At 44.7% G+C, this 23,455-nt stretch overlaps 2 protein-coding genes across 2 annotated transcripts in view; one reads left to right on the plus strand and one right to left on the minus strand.

The window, feature by feature from the left end:
• Nucleotides 1-2,013: 2,013 nt before the first annotated feature.
• Nucleotides 2,014-23,455, minus strand: part of LOC120694100 (NADH-ubiquinone oxidoreductase chain 1) — a 70,952-nt gene continuing 49,510 nt past the window's right edge. The window contains exons 2-3 of the mRNA XM_039977281.1: nucleotides 4,792-4,874; nucleotides 2,014-3,374 (exon numbers count right to left, since the gene is read on the minus strand). Coding sequence (XP_039833215.1) covers nucleotides 3,114-3,374; nucleotides 4,792-4,874 — 344 coding nt within the window. The 3' untranslated portion in view covers nucleotides 2,014-3,113. The remainder of the gene's footprint in view (nucleotides 3,375-4,791; nucleotides 4,875-23,455) is intronic.
• On the plus strand, nucleotides 13,769-17,419 carry LOC120694096. The gene is made up of 2 exons (XM_039977276.1): nucleotides 13,769-14,789; nucleotides 17,414-17,419. The coding sequence occupies exons 1-2, from the start codon at nucleotides 14,571-14,573 to the stop codon at nucleotides 17,417-17,419; spliced, it is 225 nt and encodes a 74-aa protein (XP_039833210.1). The 5' UTR covers nucleotides 13,769-14,570.

Here is a 23,455-nt window from a genome sequence, read left to right on the forward strand (position 1 = left end):
AAAAGATAGAGATGAACCCTCCGCTGTTCAAGATTGGCGTACTGTTAAATCATCCACTGCTCTCTTTCCTATTGTTTTTGGTGAATTATCAGTGTGCAGATGAATTTCATCCACAGCTATTGAAGAAGCTTTTAGAGGGATATCTTGTCTTGTCGGACTAAGAGCTCTTATCTCTTTCTTTTCCCACGGTAACTAGAGATTGAATAATAGAAGCCAGATTCAATATCATAAGAAAATAGAGATTGTAGCGTAGAGTCAGGCTATCCCATGTTTGCAATAACAGCTTTGGGATCTTTCCTGTTAATGATGAATAGCTTGCCTCAACAGAGAATCAGAATTATTTATATTCGGTATAACAACCTTAAAAACGAATCGATCTAGATGCCCCCGCTCTTGCCATCTTGAAGGAATTGAATCATCAACTGACTTACTTGAGGAATAAATCAATCTGCTGCTTTCGATTCTTGTCTATCGGATTCTATTGAGAAGAAGGGACAACCATCCATCCTCCCCGAAACTAGTTTAGTGCCTGAACGAGCTTATCTCATCAGTAAGATAAGATCACCCAGTAAAAGCAAATGTAGCAGATCATCCCATTCTAGGCCTACTAGGATAACCCTACCCTATTTTTTTCAAATGTAAAACAACGAGGATGATCGTCTAATCCTAGAGATAGGACCCGGCCATTACTATCGGTGAACAAATTCACGGACTCACGAACTAATGCCGACACAACGCTACACCCATCTAAATGGACCACAAAATAACCCGAAACACGAAAACTGATGCTCGCTTATTCAATCCTTTTTTCTTTCCTCAATCGTTCCTCCTCAAACTAAAGTATTCCGTTCCCATTGCTAAGGGGCTTTGAACACCTCGGGTGCGGTTACTCTCGGATGGTTCACGGCAATTCAAGGTAGTTTCTACTAATAGCTCAGGGGCCTGTATCGATAAGAGAAATGGCATCATGCCTTCTTCCGTAGCCTGAACTATCCAACTGGACTCCGGCTATGCGGATTGCTTTCTTCATTTCAGTTGGGTAATTCGACCGTCCACCTTCCATACAACTTGAGTTGGCTTTGATCGATTGCTTGGTGTCACGCTATTTACTACTACGGTTAGCTAAATTCGTTTATGACACCGATTCATTTCTAGTTGATCCATTTTGTAAGGTCGTTCAGAAGCAAAGGCCTACTACTCTACTATACAAGACAAGTAAGCTGGTCAAGTCAAAAGAAGGTTCCTGACTATCTAGTAAATGAGTGCACGAAGAAAGGGAATGGCATGTTCACAAACTGGTACTTTTCTCCCGGTAGGTATGTTTTACAATAGGCATGTGCCATGAAGCAATAAAAGGAACAAGTCAAAGCAGAAAGAAAGCCCACGGAACGGAGCGGTTCTTTTTCCTGACTAGCAAGTGGACAGGCTCTGATGGCGTAGCTGATGTGTCATGCTAGGTATCTTTTTTTGGCCTTTTTTTCTTTCTCTCAAGGGATTGAAGACTTTCCTCTATACTGACAGAAGCAGAGAGGCTGGTAAAAAAGAAGGAAGCAGGCTGGGTACACATGGTAATAGAACCCACTGGAGATCATTCAATCGGACGTCTTCCACAAAGTCAAGCTAGAGTAAGTGGCGTAAGATAAGATAGATGTTCACTTTCATCGACCAATGTACCTGAAATTCCTATACGTAAAGTCGAGAGCTAGAGAGAGTAAATGAGACAAGGGTGAAGCTAACGCTTCCCTGGCCACTAGGGAGTCATCAAAGTCTGAGTCCATACACTTACTAGCTAATACTGGATCGTCAAAGATCTGATTCTATTTAATAATACCTTCTGTCTCTCTCCTAAGGGATCCAATCAGAAGGAATTCCCTCACTTCGCTCATGATAGTCGGTCGAGTTCCCTTTTCCATTTTAGTTGAGTTTCGCCTCTCCTCCTTTCCTTGTCTCCATTCTGATTGATTCGCTTCTTCGCGCAAGCACTTGGTTCGCCCCTTACTATAACCATCCCACTCAATCTTTTACACCGATGTTTCGTACTCTCTCGACCAGGTCATCATAAGAAAATACTGCCAAATCTTTCCGAAATGAGAGAAGGAGGGAAGGCGCGCTACAACTAACTGCTGAAAACGCAAGATTAGCGCTAAGAAGCTACCCTAGTTTAAGTACTAGCGTCCCACCCCAACGTTCTTGTACTTAAAAAGACTCTCCCCCGCTTGCTGCTCGCCTCAGCCAGACGTGGCTTATGTAGTGGTCGGCATTCCTACGTGCTCCGACTGATCCCCACTGGAGATTATATGAGGGGTCTTGGAAACTGTCGTGACGCTTTGGTGACGAAGGTCACCGGGGTGACTATGGAAGGATTCCGTGGTAGTCTCTGACTCCCTCCAACTCAATCAATATCAAGAACATGTCGTTAGCATGGGGTTTGGTTAGGCTTGGTTGAGTTTGTAAGAAAAGATAGTAGGTTGAGGGGCTTCATTGATTAGTAAACCTACGGTGCTGGTAAGGTCGGGACCGTGGTCGTCCGTCTCCGCTTTGCCGGCCGATAAGATCACTGAGATTGACCAGCCAGCTGGGTAGGTTTGGCTATTCCTTTCTATTGAAAAGGAGTCAGCTGTCTGCGCGAGTCACCTTCCTTAGGCTCCGAGTCACCTTCTTCTAAGCTCCGCTGGACGACACGGCATTCTCGTTCTATAGGCCGGCCGTACTTGTGATGGTTCCCCAGAATCCAATAAATCCACTTAGGTCTACGTTGCCGCGATATTGTTCTATGGAAGCGGGTGGGCTGCTTTTTAGAAGTTCGGCCCGGTTTTTCATTAAAAAAAAATAAAGGGGGGGAGGGATTGACCTTTCTAACGCATATTCCGTCGTACCGGCATAGCCCCACTGATTTGTTTTCGATCGGAGCATCAAGCAGCGCAACCCGGTTCTACTTGACTAAGCCCCGTGCTCGTCCAAGGAGGGAGTTTGCTTTACCCAACTCCCCTTTTTGATAAAAAGGCAAAAACCTCCGACCCGACATTCATGAGTTTCGAATGAAGAATGAAGAGTGCCCCTCTTTTTTTTCCCTAAATCTTGGATTTGGAAGTTGGTAAAGACCCACCCCTTGTTTAAGTCAGAATGAGTCCCGAGACATTGGCTTCCGCCAACAGTGAACTATTAAGGATCGCATCCCGCGCATATTCTACATTATAGCCTGCAACTAATTCCGCTTCCGCTTCTGGGAGATCAGACGGAGCTCGATTCGTTTCTGCTAGACGAGGAATAAGGAACATAACCAATACGGGGAACAAGGGAATACCGGACCATATCTGCTTTTGCGCCATGACAATCTCACTCGAATTACAGGGACCTACACATATTAGTACAGTATACCGGGGTCCCCGGCCAGAACCACACGTGCAAGTTTCCCTGCATGTGGCTCGTCCGTGCTTTTATCCGAGGCGCTGCCTGCGACTCTGCATGGGAGAAGAGGGCTGAACTGCAAACTTTCGTGTTCAGAGCATTGCATTGTCTAAGGGAGTAGGGTGAGTAAGCAGCGCCTACCAGGCTAAGCTTTCGTCGAAAAGGCGTCACTGCTTCCTTTTCGGCGCCCGCCCTTTATTTAGATGTTGGGGCAAGGCAAGCCCAAGGAAAGTCTAGGTTGGTGCTCCATCTCGGCCGGCATCCAGCTCTCGAGAGGGTGTGGTCCTTGAGCGAACTAGTCATGTGCTGTGTTGCCCCAACGCAGGGGCATTTGGTGAGGAGCTACGGTCCGGTGGTTGACAAGCCACTGATCGGAGGCGACTGGACTGGAGTGCTTTCATCAAATGATGCATGTGGGCTGAGCCATTCCCATCCCAAGTGGTGGCCCGATTCGGCCTGGCCTGGTCGGAAAGAGATTCTAAATCTCGAATATGCGCACCGAGAATAGATATCTATGTTAGCTAGCGGGGGCGGGCTTTCCCCTGGTAGTCCCGCTGCGTCCTCTGACAGTCCGTCTCGTCTCATCTTTCTTTGGCTATACTTGTAGCCAGCCATATTAGCTCCACATTCCACCCTTTTTTATTTTTACGAAAAAGGCAGTCATCAGTCGCCCCCTTTCCTATTTAGCTTTGCTTGCTGCCTATTATGAGAATAGGTCCCGGTTCAAGCGGCCCGCCTTTCATCATCATCTATACCAGCTGCCACGCACGATCCCATAGGAACGATTTCATCGCCCTAAGAAGCAGAACGCGCCATCACCTACAGCCCTTTCCTCTGCCGGGGACTTTCACGAAATGAAAACGGGCGGCATCATCGTATGCTCGACATTAGTTGCCCTGGTGTATATCCCGGAGTACTCCTATGGCCGATCTGTCACCCATACATGAAGGCCTTGGCCCCGTCCCGTGTGGAGCCCCCCTTACGGCACGGCTTAGTCAGTTATTTTCTTTTGTCAGAGTGGATTCGGACCGCCACTTCTCTGAAAGCATGGTTCTTGCCTCCCTCTCTCCTCCCTCCTTGGAGCTCGTCCATTCGTTGGGTGATCCCTTGCTCTCACGTTCGAGTGTTTGCTCGTCGTTTAGGCCGGTGAGTGACATTTTTGCTCATTGCAGTCACCTCCGGGGTTCTTCGCACCTGGGTAGTACCAGGACCCTTGTGCCCCGGACTGCACTGCCCGCCCTATGACCCAAAACTCAAAACGAGCCTTGCGACGAGACGCGGACATTCCTCATGCTGCGGTTCCCTCCGGTCCGTTCCCGGGTTGGGTTAGGGGAAGATCCGAGCGATTGCCTTCGCGGATCCAAACGTGCTCACAAGGCGCACAATAAGAATAAGACCAATAGAGACTTCATAAGAGACCATTTGAGCTGCAGATCGTAATGCTCCTAGAAAGGCATATTTCGAATATAGAGGACGTTCCCAACAATCCACGAGAATATCATACCCAACTATGAACCGTACGAGCACATCCTCTGTCACCCCCACCGCGCTTACGGCTCTATACCCCAACCCAACTTGCTCTGGCCCTGGGTCCTCCCGCATCTCTTCCTCGGTAAGCGGACCGTGGAAGCTGGGGGGTATCCGCTTGGGACTGATAGGAAACAGCATATCTTTTTTTTCCCTCCTGACCCCTAAAAAAAAATCTAGTTGCAGTCCGGTCGCGTCGGAGACATCCTTATCAGATTTTGAGGCTTCGTCGTCCGGCTCCTCCAAAATTATGTTAGGATCGGCTGGCTCATCCTTATCATCCGAAAATAAAACAGAGACAAAACAGATTTGTTTCAATGACATATCTAATCAGACTTAAATTGATGTCGAAGACACGATCATTCACATCAATTTCTGCAGGCAGGAAGGGCGCGGAAGCTACCGTTTAACGAATGCAATGCAAGCAAGGTAGCTTGCTTACTCTCCATCTAGCGTGCGTTGGCGGCAAGGAAAGAGGCATTGGAAAGACTAGACCATACACATTAATTAGTACAAGAAAGAGGCATTCGGGAAGCGACTAGTCGCTTCTGGCGAAGCTTAACAAAGGCCGACTACTACATAGAGACAACTACCAGTCATGAGCGATAGTAAAGCTGTCTGAGGCAGAAGCAGTCGCTTGACGGACGAAGCCGAACCGATACGATAGGCGGGCGAAGTGAGCGAGACCAAGACGGGCCAGACGTGGAGTGGCGAAGGGGGCCTACTATACGTATACGTGATTAGTAAGCGGTTCATCGAACGAAAAAGAAAAAGAGAACTATTGAACAGTGTGATTGATCAGACAAGTACCAAGGAGCAAGAAAACGTATGCGCTTTAGCAAGGGATGAGCGCTCAATCCGTTGCTTGTTCTTTCGGTAGCCTTCTTTCATTTCCGAATTTGCTTGCGAGCAGTCCTTGCATTAGTATGAGTTCGTTGACCGCGTAATGGCGATCCATCTTGATGACGAATTCCACGATAACGAGAAATAGAAATTAATCGTTCGATGTCTGCTCGTTCCCCCCTCTTCAATTCCCAATGAACAACATGATCTTGAGCTATCATTTTTTCAATTTGGTCGATCTGATACTTAGTTAACTCATTCATCTTGATGTTCCCACTGATACCTAATTGATAACGAAGCTGAATGGCTTTTTTCGGTCCAATTCCATCCATTTTTGTTGAGGCAATTCTGACTTGTTCATCGGGAAGTGATCTAGCTCCTGAGATATATGACATTCTTTATCCTTCTCTTTTCCTGGTCTTCTCGGCTGGAATCTACAATGGTTGTCTCCCGAACAAAAGAACCATCTCTATCTCTTCTGATATCAAGTATTTTTATTTCATGCATTTAGATAATGAGACCTGGCACATACATCAAAGATGTGATTATTAAGTGGTGCATTAATATGGATAGGATCTCAATGAACATTTCTCGAAGAGACAGTCTGGGTGAGTAATTCCTCGTATAGGAAAACCTACCTAAGTATAGGAGACTCTTTTTCGAGCAAGTAGTTAAGGACTAGAATGAGTGAAGAGGAATGGTACATACAATAGCTTGTGCTTCTCACTCAGGAGATATGCATCTCCTTTCTTTCCCAAGCTAGGCAGGCATGTAAAGAAAAAGGATGGCTCGGCATGAAAAGATAGCCACTTAGATAGGAATGATCAAGGCATAGGTCTGCTGATAAGAAATAGGTAAATCTCTAGGCAGGCTTTTGATGGATCTCCTATTCTCGGTAAAGGAGAAGAAGGCGGAACTATTCACCCTAGTCTCCATCCTGAGAATCTTCTGACTCAGAAACCTATACACACTCACTAAGGGCCCCTCCTTACTTATCTACACTTATCTTTTTCCGGTTTCTTGAGAAAACTATACTACTTGAAAAACCAAATCATAGAAACTACACTATATATGAGTTTATGTCCCGCGTTTCAATGGGACTCCCTGGCAGTACGGTGCTCTTCAAGTGTGCTTCTTCCCCCTTCTCCCCCTTACCATGGCAAGTCCTTGGGAAATAACTCCGATGGGCAGAAAAAGGAAGGGGTTAAGAGACCCTCCTGGCCCAACCCTAGACACTCTAAGATCCTTTTTCAAACCTGCTCTGCTCCCATTTCGAGTCAAGAGATAGATAAATAGCCACATCCCATTGCACTGATCGGGGGCGCTCGTAGTGACTTAGGGGGTCGAAGACCAAGAAGTGGCTTATTTATACCAAGCATTCCTCTTATGGCTAGATCCAATCTCCTGGTCCCTGCAGAAAGGAAAAAGAATTTCACGTTCTTCCTTTCAGGAAGGGAGGATTAGGGAAGTCCTATTGATTACTGCTTTCTCCAGACCGCCGGGAAAAGCATGAAAAAAAGGCTCGAATGGTACGATCCCTCCGTCACCCCAGAATGAAAGGGGTGATCTCGTAGTTCTTGGTCTGTGAAGATGCGTTGTTAGGTGCTCCATTTTCCCATTGAGGACGAACCTCAACCTGTGCTCGAGAGATAGCTCTCCATACACTGATAAGGGATGTATGGATTATCGAGAAGAGAGGAGCAGGGTGGGATAGAAGGGTAGTTTCTGAGTCGAATTCTTGCCTTCAGTTATCAGGTTTAAGTGCCGTATGCTCCCTTTCGTTTCTAGTCTTTTACCAAGGTTTTGAGCTTTTAGAAGTTTCAAAGGAAGATTGGCTTCGGGAGTTGGAGTAAGCATTCCTCGTTTCTTATGTTTTAGCCAGATAGAAAGAAGAAGTGCCGGCTTACGAATGGAGTTCTCGCTTCTACAGAATAAAAGACAGAAGTCTGATTTGTTGTTTCTAAGTTGGCTTTCTCGGTATCCGCTATCAGCTTTAAAAGCAAGTAGTGAGTTTGCAAGCTAGTAATAAGGTTTGAGTTGCCGTGGTCGATAAGTCGGTGGTTTCTTTCGTATTAGCCAACTAGACAGCTAGAAGAACGAAAGATTGGTTGAAGTTTCCATCCTTTAAGTAGTCGTTTCGTACCATGCTCAAGGAAGTTTGTAAGTAAGCCATAAGAAGAAAAGGCATAAATCCCGGGCATAAGAATTCCGGTTCGTTTCACTCCTTGTAGTAAGTGCTGCTGCCGGTTATAGAGTTTGACTTCATAAGTTAAGATTGCACAAGTGACCTATCATTTAAGTAGTTTGAATCCCAGATAGAAGGTCAAAGGTGTAGCTGTCGTATCCGGAGTTTGACAAGCCAATTATAAGATTCAAAACAAGTAGTAAGAATGGAAGTGCCGAAATGAGAATTTTAAGCCGTGGTTGAGCTGTCGTTTCATTTTTTTTAATAGCTCCCATAAGAAAGACTCAAAACATGATGCTGTTCACTCTTATATTCTCTCTTTCGTATCTATAGCTTTAGCAGCCCAAGGGAGTTCAAAAGTCAGGTAGAAGCTTTATTTAAGGTAGAAGTTAAGCTGGCTATTAAGTATTCGTTTCCTACGCACTAATAGGAGTTATAAGTTTGAAGCCCAGCTAGAAGTTTCCTATCTTTAGTAGCCAGGCATAAGATTGTAAGTAAGCTCTCCGGTTTCAAACAAAAAGCTAAGGGTACAAAGTATGCAAATCAGCTTGGCGAGTATTACCAAGCAAGTAAGTAAGGAATAAGGGTTCGAGTCGCTTATAAGTCAGCTAGTCGTATCTCTGGTATTGAGCTGTCCTATCAATCGGCCATGTTGTATATTGCCGATTACCACCAAAAGTCAGAATAGCTCCTTTAAGCGCAGTAAGAAGAAGTGAGTAACTCCTTATGAGCCCAACAACGCTCGGTAGTTTCTACTGTTTGAAAAGGTTGCGAGCCTGAAATAAGAATAAAAGCAGTGATTTAGGTTGTCGTTGGCGTATCGCCTTGTTAATTATCCCTCTCGGCTATAGTCTTTTACCAAGCAGTACTCAAAATGCCTCTCCTACTTGGCTTATTCATCGCTTCGAACGCCGGTATTTGTTTAGTAAGTCAAAACCACTACGTTAAGTACGTTTGTTTAATAAAGATCAAATGCAGAATGTCCTGATGAGGCTGTCTTCTAACAATAAAGTGTCAGTCCCAGATGAAACCCAGCCTAAGTTCCTATTTCTTTCTCAAAATGGAAGGCTAGCGCACCTTTCTTTGCTTCTTTTCCCCTTGACCTTATAGCTGGAAAATCCTCTGCCTCCACTATCTTTTTTCCCCCACTAGCAGCAGATCTTGCTCCCACTCCAGAGTTACTTCTTAAGCCCGAAACCCTTATCATGAGAAGTACCCCGATCCGGTCGCTGATCTACTAGCTTCGTCGTTCTTAACCACTGAAGAGCTGAGAACTTAACTCTTTAATGAGTCGCTAACGGCACTCTTTCCAAAATGCTTGTTTAGGGCTATAGAGACTAAGGAGTCAAAGAGAGGTTTCTCGGATTGGAGTAGTGTTTTTTCAGGATGCCAGGTGTTGAGGTATCGTTATGAGTTATTTCGGAGACACGTTCAGTGCAACGGGGACTTTTAAATCATTGTGTGCTTATTCAATTTTAGAAATACCCCTTCTTTCCTTAATGCAGCCTGTCATCACTAACTGGATGGATTTTCCTCTATCTATCACTTCATTCAGCTTTCACAGGATCCCGACGTACTGGTATTTGATGCGAAGAAAGTCGAGAGAATCGAATAATAAATAAGGTTATTGTAGAGGACATACATGATGCAACTCTGAAGGAAAATGAGGCTGACAACAGTAGCTGGATAACTAAATCCTTTTTTAGCTTCATTTCAGCTGTTCCTGTACCGGAGCATTCACGACATTCTCCTAATTTGGCAATACTAGCTAAGCAAGAAAGAAAGCTGTTCAAAACGGAAGGGAAGGTATAGGGGTTGACAAGAGCAAGCTGATAGCTTGAGAAAGATAGTGCGCTTCAGAAGATATTAGTTGGAGAAGTATGCCAGCTTGACCAATATTAGGCGTCTTCTACAGTCCTCTGTACATATGCTTAGAGAGGCTTCACCTAGGGGAGTAATATTATCATTCTGTAAGTAAGTAAAAGTCAAGTAGAAAGTAAAACTCATATTAAACCGTTGGAAACCACCAAAAAACCGCCATAGCACTTAATAGTAAACAATAAGCATGCCCTAAATCATTAAGTTCGCTGATTCACGAGATAGAAACTTGCACGCTAGGAACCTTCTCTAAATTGACACGCGCTGTACGTCCTGTTTGACTTGTACAAAAGCACAAGCAAAGAAGTATGAAGCCCCATATCGCGAGGGTAAGGGATTGATTGATTGAATTGATTGTTTGGTTACCCGAAGCCTACCTACTGAGAGAAAGGGCACCAGCTAGAGAGAGAAAGGGATGAACCCAGACAGAATAAAAACTCTTCATTCGAGCGAGAAACAGACAGAGAAACCAAAGATAGGAATGACAGCAATGAGAGCCAAAGCAATAAGAAATAGAACTAGGAATATGAATTTGGCTGAAGCTACCATGCTTTGAAATGCTTGAGCTACCGAGCGAGCTATTTACATAAAAGAGAAGGTTCTTCGGGGAGGAGCACGGCTTCTAGTCCAAGGAAGCCTGACAACAGACAGACTTATTACACTTAACCAGTTTCACTACTCCTCTATTCAGCTGGCTAAAGGAAAGAGAGTGAACCTATGCTATTGGAATCTACCTGAGCTAAAGGAGGAATATACCTCTTAACAGCTAAAAGGAATTAACAGCTAAAAGTCATAGATCTGTAAAAGGAATAGAAAGGAATAGACCTGCCAGAGATTAACGAATGAAGAAATGAATGAAATTCAATCTTTATGTACTGACTCCTAAGCGAATTATTTGGGATTGTGAAGTATGGTTTCAGGGTTTTTCAACCAAGTGGAGGAAGCGATTGGTATCAAGTTATCTGAGCCTGCATCCTCTGAGCAATACTTATCCTCCTTGATAGCAACAGGTGCTCAAGAGGGGGGAAGAAGCTACTTTGTTCTTCTTCTTGCCAGCTTGATTGAACCTTTCTCTGAGCTAGAATCTCTTGATCTTTTGCTGCCTTCGGAGTTTGGTGTATCTACGACTTTTCTGCCGGATGTGTATTCATTGGTATCTTCATTACCTGAGATACCAGATTATATGGCTTGTTGAAGAACCACGCGTTCTTTATCTGGAAGGTTGGTCTGGTGGGTACAATTCTTTATTTGTGCTTCCATCCATCTAAAGGATCTATTAGCTGGTGGTTCAGTTCATACTATTTTATGTCCGATCGGTTTGAGGTGAGAAGTAGAATGATGCTGAATTCCTTTCTTGATTAGGTTTGTTCTCTGGTGAAATCGGATAATAAAAAAAATAAAGGTAGTGTATTTTCATAACTTAGCAGGAGAAGATGGTATTCTTCTGATAAACCACATGATAAGTAATAAGCCTTCATGGATGGGAACTGAAGCCTTTAATGAGAAATGGTGAACTCTATCAGTTGGAAGTCCGCTTTGAGAGTAAGAGGAGGATGGGTGTTTCGTGATTCATTAAAGCTACTCCCATCCCAGGTTCTTTAAGTTCTTTAGGTCAAAGTCTCCGCCCAGAGCTCGGTAGTAAAGGTGAAGTAGATCATACGTCTGTAGTTTTGGATAATTTAGCGTCTAGAAAGAGGGAATTGGTAGAGTATATGAAGCCAGACATATATCTGCTGGGTGGTATTATGCTTCAAGCTCCTGCGAGACACGACTCAACTACTTTTTACAATTGACAGGGTAGCTCGGAGGTCAGACGAGGGGTCTTCCCCATAAAGATAGATTAGTACTGGAAGGTTCAGATGAAGGAAGGGCTGAAACAAGGCACAAACTTTTAAATGGGGTAAAAAAATATGAGCAATCCGTGAGAATAGCCCTATCTCTTATAAAGAAGAAGATAGATAGGTCCACGAGTTGAGACAGAGAAGTTCTGACTAATCAAGTAGGAGTTTACCCACGAGAGTCAGAGGCTGCCTCATCAAAGGGGTATAGAAATAATTCAGAAGCACTATGGCCTGAAGCGAAGGGCAGGAACGAACGGAATCAATGTGTTCCAATTTATCCGGAGTAAGGACAGCAGCTGAGAAGGGGCAAAAAAATAGCGTAGAAAAAAAAGGTAGGACCAGATCATGCGAAGAGCTCTTCGCCCTATTGATTAGGAATCTCGATCAGAAACCACCAGGCCATGTCTCCCGATAAAAGATGATCCCCACAATGGATGTCAGGCCTTGGCTTCATAAAATCAGATTGGATCCGCACTAGAGGATAAGAATACAGATAGGCTGACTAAGAAGATCTGCAAATTATCTTACCTGAAAAGATGAGAAAGGAATACCTGCAAAATAGAATAAACACATGGCACAGCTGGGTGCTAGAATAGTAGTTAATAGAAGTTCTAGTCACTTAAAAAAAAAAATAACCACTGCTTAACTTAATTAGATCGTAGAAGATAAGTAAGCGGGTTCGGGCAGTTAGTCTTATTTGAAGGTAAGAAGTTCGGGTAGTAAGGGCTAGGTTTATATAGGGGCTATATTTTTGAGAAACATATGGTCTTGCTCATTTCCCATCAAGGAATGGAGATTGGGTTGGTGTTTGGAAGGGATTCAGTAAACTGACCTTGGCCAGCAAGCAGAAAAAGGACTGACGTCTTGGGGCGCGCTAGCGCGCGTACTCTTCTTCTGCGAGACTCCATCCAAATCCACCACTTACTCGTTGGTTGGTGTTCCATTCTGTTATCTTATACTATGCTGCCTTCTTCAATTCCATTCTTCGTCTCCCTAGTCGAAGTCTTCTTGCTGGCCCAACCCAACATGCATTTTAGAGTGCCGTGCCAGGGCGATAGGCGCTCCGCAGTCATGCATGATCACCAGAGCCTTTCTTGGCTATGTAAATATAGGGCCGGAATAAGTGCAAGATCCTCAACAAAATGGATTAAGGTGGGCTTCGGATTATTAATAATTTTTTCTATCTTTTTTTTTTTTCCTCAAGTTCTTGTTTGCTGCCGCTATTATCACAATATCCCTCCTTTTAGGGATAAAGCTATCAATGGTGAATTGAGCTTTCGCTATCCTTTTTTTTTTAAGAGCTTTTTTGAATTTGAATGGAAGAAAAGTAATGAAACCTGCGATGGCTACTGAATAACCTCCTTTGATTTTCTTAATTTTAAACCCTTTTACCTTTTTCTTCGTTCGCCAAATCTTCTTCAGTTCTATCCAAGCTCGGTTTTGTCTGAATCTTTGTGGAAGAAGAAGCGGTTCGCCAGCCGCTACATCCAGGGATCCCACAAAATCATTAAACCTGGCGGCTGCTCGCTCTTTGATCAGTGATTCACCGGCCACTAGATCGATGAAGAATCTCTCAAAAATCCGCTTTTTGATCAGTGATTCACCAGCCACTACATTCTTGGATCCCACCTTATTCTCAAACCTGGTGGCTCGCTTGATTGGCAGTCCTGTAAGCTCATCTTGCATACAAATTTTGGGGGTACCAAGGCCTGCATCCACCAAGAACATTTCTTCCCTTAAGCGTAAGCGTAAAACAGAAGATTGTGAGGCGTTTCCACTACATAATAAGAAACTCGAATTAGATCTTGGAAATGATCGACTCCAATAGATGCTCATCATAAGCTTTTTTTTCCTCCTATTCCTATTGATCAGAAGTATCCAGCAGCGCCACGCCAGAGTGACTTCCGAAGCGCTACGGACGGGACGAAATCCGGCAGCCAGTTGCTGGCTCTGAATAACCAGCCCAGCAAGAAGCAAAATTCTTCCATAACATAACGGGGCGGGGTTGCGCGCGAGCCGAGTGACGTAGGTGCACAAGAGTACTTCGCGCCACAACCATCTCTTTTTTATAGGTTCTACGGACCGATGCCTCCTGCTTCATCTGGTAAAAAAGAGTCATAGATATGCCTGTAATTAGAAGGAAGAACCGCCATAAAAATCTTCCTCGTGTATCGTCTGTAGCAGAACTATGAACGGGAGCTAGCAATCCGGACCGTATTGAAAAGGTTCCTGAGACACAGCATGGAAGAGTCAAAATATTAAGAAGCGAGGTCCAATAATGAAGAAGGGGTAGAATTACTGAATGAATACGAGCTGTGGCTAATACCCGAGGCATAAAAGACGCATTTTCTACGGGATCCCGAAACCACCAGCCACCCCGACCTAATTCATGATGAGCCCACCAACTTCCTGGCGAGATGCCTACGGTTAAAAACAACCAACATGTCAAGATCCAAATTCGAATTGGTTCCTGGTCCTGGTCAGAGACCACTGTGTTCGCGCCGGCGGTCCAACAAAGAGGCGAAGTAGTGGTGTCTTTCTTTCCATTACGAACGACACGCTTCGCCTGCTCCCTCCCCGTGTCCATTAGCGCTCCTGTCCAGAGCGAAGAGAAGGCGAAAAAGCGCCGCCGAAGCAGCATGAGCAGGCTTCTATTGCTACGCAACAATAGAGCAGGCGCGCCGCCCACAAAATGTTTGAATGATCGGGTAAAGAGCGAGCTTCTTATATGGATATGGGATCCGACGCATCCAGCAGAGCGAAGCAGCGTTCCATTCTTTTCGGCGGCATCCTTCCGCATTGGCGGCGAGTGGAGTGCCACAATCCTATTCATCATTTTTGATCTACATAACCCAAAGCCCATAGCACTGGCGACGTCTCCGGCATAAATGCAAGGAGGATGTATAGCTGATATAGGATCTTGTGGAACAGGATTTGATTCTGCAAGCGGTTCGGTACGAACGAAGAAATTTCGAACAAAAGGATCGGAACTCGCTGATAGGAAAGGAGAGAAAAACAAAGCAATGCCAAGAGCTCCGTCAATCTGCTGTTCATCGATAGACGAAGCTCTCTCTTTTTCATCTCGTGCCAGATGTAACAAAAGATTAGTCCTTTTTCCTTCTCGCGAACCACGGGAGCGCCCAGCGCCCAGAAGAGCAAAGCTCATTTTCAAAACTGGGTCAAGCGGCGCATTAAAAAGGGCTGGCCCGTTAAAAGGACGCTTACTTTGCGAACGAAGTTCAGAATCAACAAGGGTTCCCCGAACGAAGGGAGTGTACAACTGGGGCGCAGCCCCACTTTTTTGTTGGAGAGATAGAATGGAGTTCTTCACGAAGTTCGAGACAAAGGAAAAAAGAAAAGTTTCTCTATAGCCTCCGCGTTTTGAGACATTATGGCTTTGGGGTCGACCCCGGTAACAAAAAAGGAATCCATAAAAACTTGGGATCCAACACCATGATAAAATACTACCCTCATGATTAGACCATGTCCCTGAGATTTGATAAAAAAAAGGTGCATTAGCGGTTAATACGTTGTAATTAGATAAGTTATTTGGAATATGACGGAACGAAAGACCAAGGAAAGAAAGAAGAATGCACCAAAATGCAGGTGCTGCACCAAACGCTGGTGGTTGTTTCTTGTTGTAAGTGAATGCAACGAAAAGACCCGGAAATAACAAATAATGAGAAAATTCATTTATAGACATTTCGTGCTCATTTCCAAATTTCTGCTTAGTTATTCCCATCATCCGGTAACCACAGGATGATCCCAATCTCCTTTTAGTAATAGATCTTTTTGATATGTCTCAGTCTCAGCGGCAAGGAAGAGAAAATGCATCGAGTCGTTTATCAAGAAAGTGGACGAGCATGGTGGTCCCTATATCTCTGAGGGGTGTACCACTGTTTTTTTTCAAGTCAGCTTAAGAGGTTCAAAAGAGAAAGTCACTCTCCTTATTCTTGGCTAGTGGAATGGAAGCAAGACTCTTTCCTATCCACTTTGCCGAGGGGAGAGAACTAAAAGATAACTCAAGCTAGACAGAAAGGTGCAAAAGTCCACAGTTTCTTAAAGATCCTGTAAGCAAGTAGGTTCAGATTGTCATTTAGCTTCAATTTCTTCAGTCTCACAAGCGGGTCCGCATGCAACAAAAGAAATTGTATTTGCCTACTACTCCGACCTTGCCCTGAAAGGATAAGGAAATTGGATAAGAGCGAGAGCTAGACTGACTGTTGGTCCAATGCTAGTGGAGGATTCAGACTGAGGACCCCCCCCCCCCCCCCAGCGGCGGCTACTCATAAGAAGATGAAGGATTGAAAGAGGACTGATCACCCCTCTGATTTGTGATCTTTTAATAGAAAGAAAAAGCCTTCTCTCAGACTTCAAGGTCAATGAAAGCGGGATTCAAAATGATTGACAGGTACCAAAGCAAACATCCCTTTTCCCCTTGCCTGCCTCCCCATGACGAATCTTTTGTCTACCTGGATCTTCGCCTCATAGCAATTCTCAAGCAGAGAAGCCATTTCTTTCTCTCTCTGATACAAATTCCCATCTCATGAAATTTTCTAAAAAATTTTTCTTAAGAAAATATAGGGCTGGCCTTTAAGATAGGATTCCATAATTGCAAATTTTTTTTAGGACTCAAAAAGAAAGCAATAAGACTGAATGAAAAGTGGATTTTAGACCTGGCTGACTTACATGTTTACGTCTCATATTGGCTAATGTATTTGGAAGCCCTAGGAACGTCTGTAAAATCTTATTAATAAACTTTCCAGGGTGGCTGCTGAAAAAAGAGCTAAGAATATGAGGTGGTAGAAATAAATAGAATCCAAATACCAGAAAGACAATAAAAATAAGCGCATTTGGGAGCAAATCAAATATAGTGACCATTAATGAGAGTCAGGTTCAAACAATTCAAGGATTGTAAAGACCATAACATCAAAGTAGAATGCACCAAATTGAGCCTATTACCAGTTCCAGGAAGAGCACACCAAAAGAAAGAAACTCTTACTAAAAAAAGCGAATCACATCTCGATCCACAAACTGCCAAAAGCCTTTGTTATTCCATTCCCAGTGGAACGTCAACCTGTTTAACAAACAAAAAACTTGCTGAAAAGAAACAACCTTATTTTCAAGTGACAGGCAATATCCATTTCAACCTATTATGAAAGATAAATGGGTTAACTGCACAGCTAATTGAATTCCTTTTCGAGGTTGAGTTCATCTTGAAACCGCATTTGCTTCCTAATTAAACTGAGACTAAATCATAATATTAAAAAAACGAAAGACTCCACAGAACATGAATGAATTCAGGTACATCACATCAGGCTTATATGCGCCGGTATCATACCAGTTTCAAGATTCTTGCTAAGCCCTTCTTGTTGCAACATATCCAGTTTCTTCTAAGGTTTCTTGAATTGCTCAAGTTCCTGCTCAACGCTTCTTGTCTAGCTCCGGTCTAGCACTTGTACCAGTCGCCTACCAGATCACGGCTTTGCTCCAATTCTTGCAGTCTCTCCAATTATGCAATCCTCTCCAAAATTGGGGCTTTTCTTCACTTCAGCACTTCCCCTCGCAGTGGATTCCACTAGGTTCTTAACCTCTTCCCAATTCTTAAACTGAAACCTGCGATGTCTAATCCAACTCGGCACCTAACCAGCTTGTCAGCATCGTAAGTTTGCCTCAACATTCCCCCTAGAAATAGAATAAGAATGTAAATCTACTTTCATTTATTTATTAGGGATGAGACTTTCTTTTTTTTTTCTAGAACTAGAATAAGTAAGTATGCTCTGGAGTAAAAGGATTCGAACCTTTGCATGCCGGTACCAAAAACCGATGCCTTACCACTTGGCTATACTCCAAATGGTCGGTTCCTGGGGAGAGGGGGAAGGGAGAAGCAGGGCTCGAAGAAAACGAGCCGTGCAAGGACGCGGGGATATAGCAAGTAAGCTGCAAGGTTTTCCCTTTAGGACCGACTACAACAAGCTCGCGACTCTAATAGAAACTAAGGGTCAGCTCTCTGCTCTATTTGCTTGCAATGCGTTGCCTATCAAAGTCGGCGAACGCTTCCACCCCCTCTTGCCCTTGTTACGCAACACGCCAACAAAGAACCTTGGTTCCGTTGCGCCCTGTATTCCGAGGCGACCATTTCGCGCGGTTCGATCCATTTCCCGATCCGCAAAATCCGATAACGTACCTATATGAGTGGGATGGATGGTAAATCATTTGCAGTCTTTTTCGGCAGGACCTAGACACGGAGGTTCGGGAAGTAGCGCATGACAGCATTCACTGGTGAAAGGACTGGCAGCAGCGAGAGCATCATAGTTGACATGGTCGGAGCTACAGTCCCCATATCCGTCTCTACTCTTTCTGTAATTGACTTCCTCCCGCTCCCAACCAACCTTTTCCTTTGAAAGGTCTTCCACTAGTGGTCGAGGGATATGAATCTGGATCCCGATCTTGTCTCACGGACTATCCCGTAGTGGTTCTGTGACCGTCAATTGGATCTATTTCTTTCACACGGTCAACTGGCTGGCTGCTATTGATTGATATCAGAGCCCGAGCCTTTGCCCCTTTTTGCATGGTCAACGAGTTATGGTCCACCTCCTATCGGCTACTGAAGCCCGAGTATCAAACTACTGAAAGCGGAGAATACCTCGGTACCTGCTTGATGGTGCTGGCAGATCGACTACTTGGTCTGGGGGGTTCCGTATCAATCCATGGGGGCTTTAGTCATAGCCCCCGCCTCTGCTTTGTTCCCGCTCTAGGCTTAGACCATCCTTCATCAGTGCTTCCTGCGCTTCTGATTATGGAGCTGTACGACCTTCCGTTCCGGGTCAACGAATGAAATGAAACAACTGCCTCTCCCTCTCCCGTCCATCAAAAAGTGTTATTTCCTCCAGCTCCCGACTCCGCTTCTCCCTCCGATGCCGGTAGATTAATTCATTGACAAAACCCATTGATTCCAAGCAAGAGGATGCGCGTTAGCGCAACGGCTTTCGCGCTAGTTGCTCAATCCGTTGCTTGTTTGGTGAGAAAATCGCTGATGCGAACTCGGTAGTGCTACTGAAACCACTTTGTGCATCTTCAGTTGCCAGGAAAGAAAGACGTGCTGGGTCAGTCCGGCACGTCACGCTTGCTAATACGGCCCGGCTGCCCCTATACAGAAATCGTTTTCTCGATTGACCAACTTAACATACGCGTTTTCGTTATGGACAAGCTCTCCTTCTGTGCGCATCGATCGACCGACGTAGGGATTTGCATGGGGCGTTGCGCGTCGCGTCGGAGATTGTCAGACAATAAACGTTTCAATGGGTGTAGGTACAGGGGGAGGGGGTGTGGCGTACGCCACTGACTTTCTGGTGTGCAGGATGCACTTCCCACATGATTGTACAGTAGGCGTTGGAGCCCTCATCTGTAGGTACATGGAGGTGTGGTGATCGCATATGCGGAGCAGCTTCCTTCGAGATGCCTTTGACCCGGGACCTACAGTCAGCACGAGAGCGTTAACATCAAGGACGGAAGGATTCCCATGCATGATGCGTACAACTCTAATCGCGAAGCGAAGTAAAAAAAACAAACCGCTGAAAGGAGAGAATGCGGGAGACAGAATGATGTCGGGCCAACACAAGAAGTCAGACTAAACAACCCATTCGACGCGTCGGGGGTACTCGACCACCGGGAGATAGGGATTTAGTGACTTACCAACCAACCGGACATTGAGGGCAAGACATACCATACAAATCACGGCTTCGGCTGCTGTAGTCCTCTAGCCGAGCCACTACTAGCGTGTGTGTAATTCATGGCAGTTCACTATTTTTTTTGTTATGGAGCTATTCTCTTTCTTTTATTTTTATATAGTATAGAGCGGTAAGTTAGTGCTGTTCTAAGGAAGTGGTAGCTGTTCCAGTACACAAAGAAGGGAGATTTGTGTAACCCGAGCTCTTTGATCAAGACGGTGTGGCCAAAGTCAATCCTTTGAGAAAAAAGTCATGTATTTTCGTTGGCTATAGTGATCAGCACAAGGGGTACTGCTGTTATGATCCCCGCACGCAGAAAAAACTCATCTCAAGACATGTCACATTTGATGAAACACGATTTGCCTCGCTACCCCATGCGCCTCTTCTCGGGGAGAGATACACACACGCGCGATGACTGCTTTGCCACCGCCCACTCTATGTGCTCCGATTAGCGTTCCGACGCCTGGCAGTGCACACGGCTCAGATTCGGTTGACCACGCCCACATCCGCTTCAGACATAAAGGACCATTGGGGTCCGGCCCTATCGTACTGGAAGTCCCATGCTTTTCGTTTTTCTTCTCGTGCGTTAGGATTGAAACCTAAGCTAATTAAGCTACTATCTCTGGAGAATGGTATCCGTTCATTTCTGCCTGTCCATAAGCGTATATAGGATGAAGTCTAAACGAATGTGCCACTCCCATTACGGTTAAGGCATTTGAGAATATTAGCATTGGGCACTCTAACTCGAAGGAAGAAGCCGAAGCCAGTCCAGTAGCTCGAACTCAGACTATCTACGAAAAAGATGGAGTGCTTTAGCCCTTAATCTGCCTTGTTTTGAGAAGCGGGGAGGTAGTTTTGTCAAGCTCGTTAAACGCAACGACAGTCAAGGCTAGGAAGATTTTCCAGGCCAGCCAACAAAGTGGGATATTCTTTGGAAGAAAGCCTGTATTGTTTGACAAGATCTTTAGGTCGGTCTCAACACGTTGGCATCTTCTATTCCTGACTCATTGGGGATATTATGCCTTTTGCTTGTCAGAAGTAGACCGACGATACGGACTAAAGTAAGTCAGATCTCAAAATATTTTATTTCATCATACTCAGTCCTGAAAGAACAAGCAAGGGATGAGCGCACGCTGGTAGTAGAAGGAAGCGGAGATGGAGGCAGCTAGGCATCAGTTTGAGTTCGAGATCGAGACCAGCTTGAGCCACTATTGCTAGGACGGGCTTACTTAGACTGAGAACAGAGATTCTTTTCTCTGCTATGCTACTTTCCTCTTTCTTCCCTGAGGGCATTCCTTTCCTGAACATAGAGCCAAACAGTCTTGCCCGGAACTCTATCCCCCCGATTCCTTCCCTTCTTGAAGAAAACGATACCGAGAACACCATCCAGGCAATAGCACTTGAAAAAATGAAAATACCATCTGCGTCAGAAAATATTCTATTGCTATTCGGGAGAACACAGGCTTCGAAAGCTTACTGCCCGGCCATGCTACTCTGTTTTGGTTGAAGTACCTTCTGACACTGCTGATTCCATCTTTATATCGTTCGAGCTAGCCCCATGACTTCTTGGTCGAGCGCAGCTCTTGTTCGATTTCTCTTTCTTTGATCGAGCGCAGCGAGAAGCAAGTCTGGCGAACCTTGTGCTAAAATTCCTTCTTTTCTTTCTTTCTTGGTTTTGGATCGGTTTGTTAAAGGTGGGAAAGGTTTGTTTACAAAGGCATGACTCAACTGCTGCAAACTTATCAGGATTGTACCTACCGTGAAATTCGTGCCGCATGGCAGTCTTGCATGTAAAAGGGCCTGTGGTGGTGGTTATCTATCAGGCGGGAAGCGCCAAGCCTATCACGCGGGAAAGACCCCTAACCAACCACCAACTTACCTTCCAACCAAGCCCTTCGATCCCGCGCTGCTGCTGGGTATATAATCTCGGTCCTCCCCTTACTTTGAAGCCTACAGCTCCACAATTCGTTTTCCTGTAATTAATGGCAAGAATCCAAAAGATACTGTTTTTTCTTTTTCTTGTCTTTTTTCTGCTTTTTCATGGCATCGAAGCTACGCGAGGGAAAGCGATGCCGCCCACTCTGCCGCAAAAGGGGGCGGCTTTCTTCTTCCCCAAAATGACAGTTCCACCATCAGGGCCCAGCATGCAGCAGAATTCTGTGGAGAGGCTGCCACTAAATGATGCAAAGCGCCTTGTGCCATCCGGCGCTAATCTTCTACATCACTAGGTTAGCGGGACCTGAAGAAAGACTAAGTCCGTCTGTCGAAAGCTCAGTTGTTGGTTTGGTGATACTAGTGCTTTCTAGTGTTTGAGTTGTTCAGGAGTCGTTATAAGTCAGATTACCTCATTGTAACGCAGGTGTCCCCTGCTTTCCTTATTTCCTTTTTTCTTGTATGAACTTTGGCTTTCTTAATAAAGCTGGGCGTCTATCCTGAGTGTGAGCATTCATAGTTGTGAACTTGTGATACTATTGTTTAACTTGCTGCAAAGACTACTTTTACTTGCAATTGGTTTATAAAATGGTCTGGTGCTTTAGGGGGTCTGCTCCCACAATTACTTAAGATCTAGTGCTGTTCTAAAGTCTAAACCAAGGAGCAAATGAAGAATTATCTGTAGTTAGCAGTTGTGTTTTGAGAAGAGTACTTCCTTATCTGGAGATTCTAGACATTTGTTATCTGGGGAAGTTCACTAATGAACACAGAAAAGTGATTAACCTAATGAATATTCTTATATCCTTGGTTTGTTAGCAGTTCTGGATTTTTAAGCCCTTTCTTTGATTTGATTAAATAAGAAAGGACTACTTGGAAAGCGACACAGACACTGGTACATCAGGAAAACCTTTAGAACTCACCGTTCAACTTGATCTTCGCAGGAAAAAGCTTCTTCTCTATTAAGAGCAAATATCAATAAATAGACCAGCCAGCCGAGTGAACAAAGCCAGCCACAGCTTCTCTCTTCCTTCTAGCTCACGGGGAAGGAAGAAAAGACTTTTCTTATTCCAAGCCAGCTACGGGACAAGTGAAACGGGCAGTTAGTTCAGTGAGGACAGCAGTTCCAGCAAAGACAGTGGAATGCCTTGGTAAAGCTGTTCATTCTCAACGGGAAAGGATTTCTCTATTGCAACGGGGCTAGTTTCAACAAGGTGAGCAAAGCTAGATACTTAGGCTTGTCCAGTTGTTCCACCAACCCCTGCTCCCGACCCAGGTACATTCTTCTTGGCAGCTCAAGACCTTTCTTGTTCCTTGCTCCCGTGGATCGATACTAGTTACTTACCTTTAATCTTAGCTTAGTGTCTTTTACCTAACCTACTCGCTCGCCGAGCTTTTTTTATCTTGGTTATTGGCTTTTTTACTCAAGTTAGAGCTTTTCTTTCCTGGCTTTTTCACTCGAGTTGTTTAATTGTTCGCTTGGCTTTAGCTCATTTTTTTGTCCATTTCTTCTCTTTACAGATCCCCTCGAAGTAGGAAGAAGAATGGCAATGAAAAATAATAGCAATAGTCGTCTCGTAGGTGCAGGTGCTGGTGAAAGAATAGCTTATGGGGCTGGAGTCAAAGGAGCTTTCATAGACATAGAAATCATAATAGAAAGAGCAGGCCTGCGAGCAGCGAGTGCCCTTTGTAAGTTGTGAGCCTGTCAAACCATAGGCGCCTTACCGCCCCCCCCCCCTTTATTTTTAGAATTAGAAAGAAGGGGATGAAAGACAAAGAAAGAGATAAGGTTATTTATGATCGGAGAAAAGGAAGGGGAAGCTGGTGAATAACTTAACCCATCCTCGCTGGCTGGAGTTAGAGCTTTCTTAGGTTAGGAATCCACATAAGAAAGAAATTCTCATCGTTGACCACGAGCCATTCTAGACAGTGCGGGCGGCAAAGCACTTTTTAATGGTTTTGGTAGTTCAATTTCAGTAAATTAACCAAGGCATAAGGTATGTTTAGACGAATCGGCCCTATTTATCACTCTTGCTACCAGTTGCATAGAATCTATCATAAGCCGTTGTAAACAAAGGATTTTCCTATTAATAATTGGGCCAACCAACCAAATA

The sequence above is a fragment of the Panicum virgatum genome, unplaced genomic scaffold (assembly GCF_016808335.1).
Source record: "Panicum virgatum strain AP13 unplaced genomic scaffold, P.virgatum_v5 scaffold_3089, whole genome shotgun sequence".
Lineage (NCBI taxonomy): Eukaryota > Viridiplantae > Streptophyta > Magnoliopsida > Poales > Poaceae > Panicum > Panicum virgatum.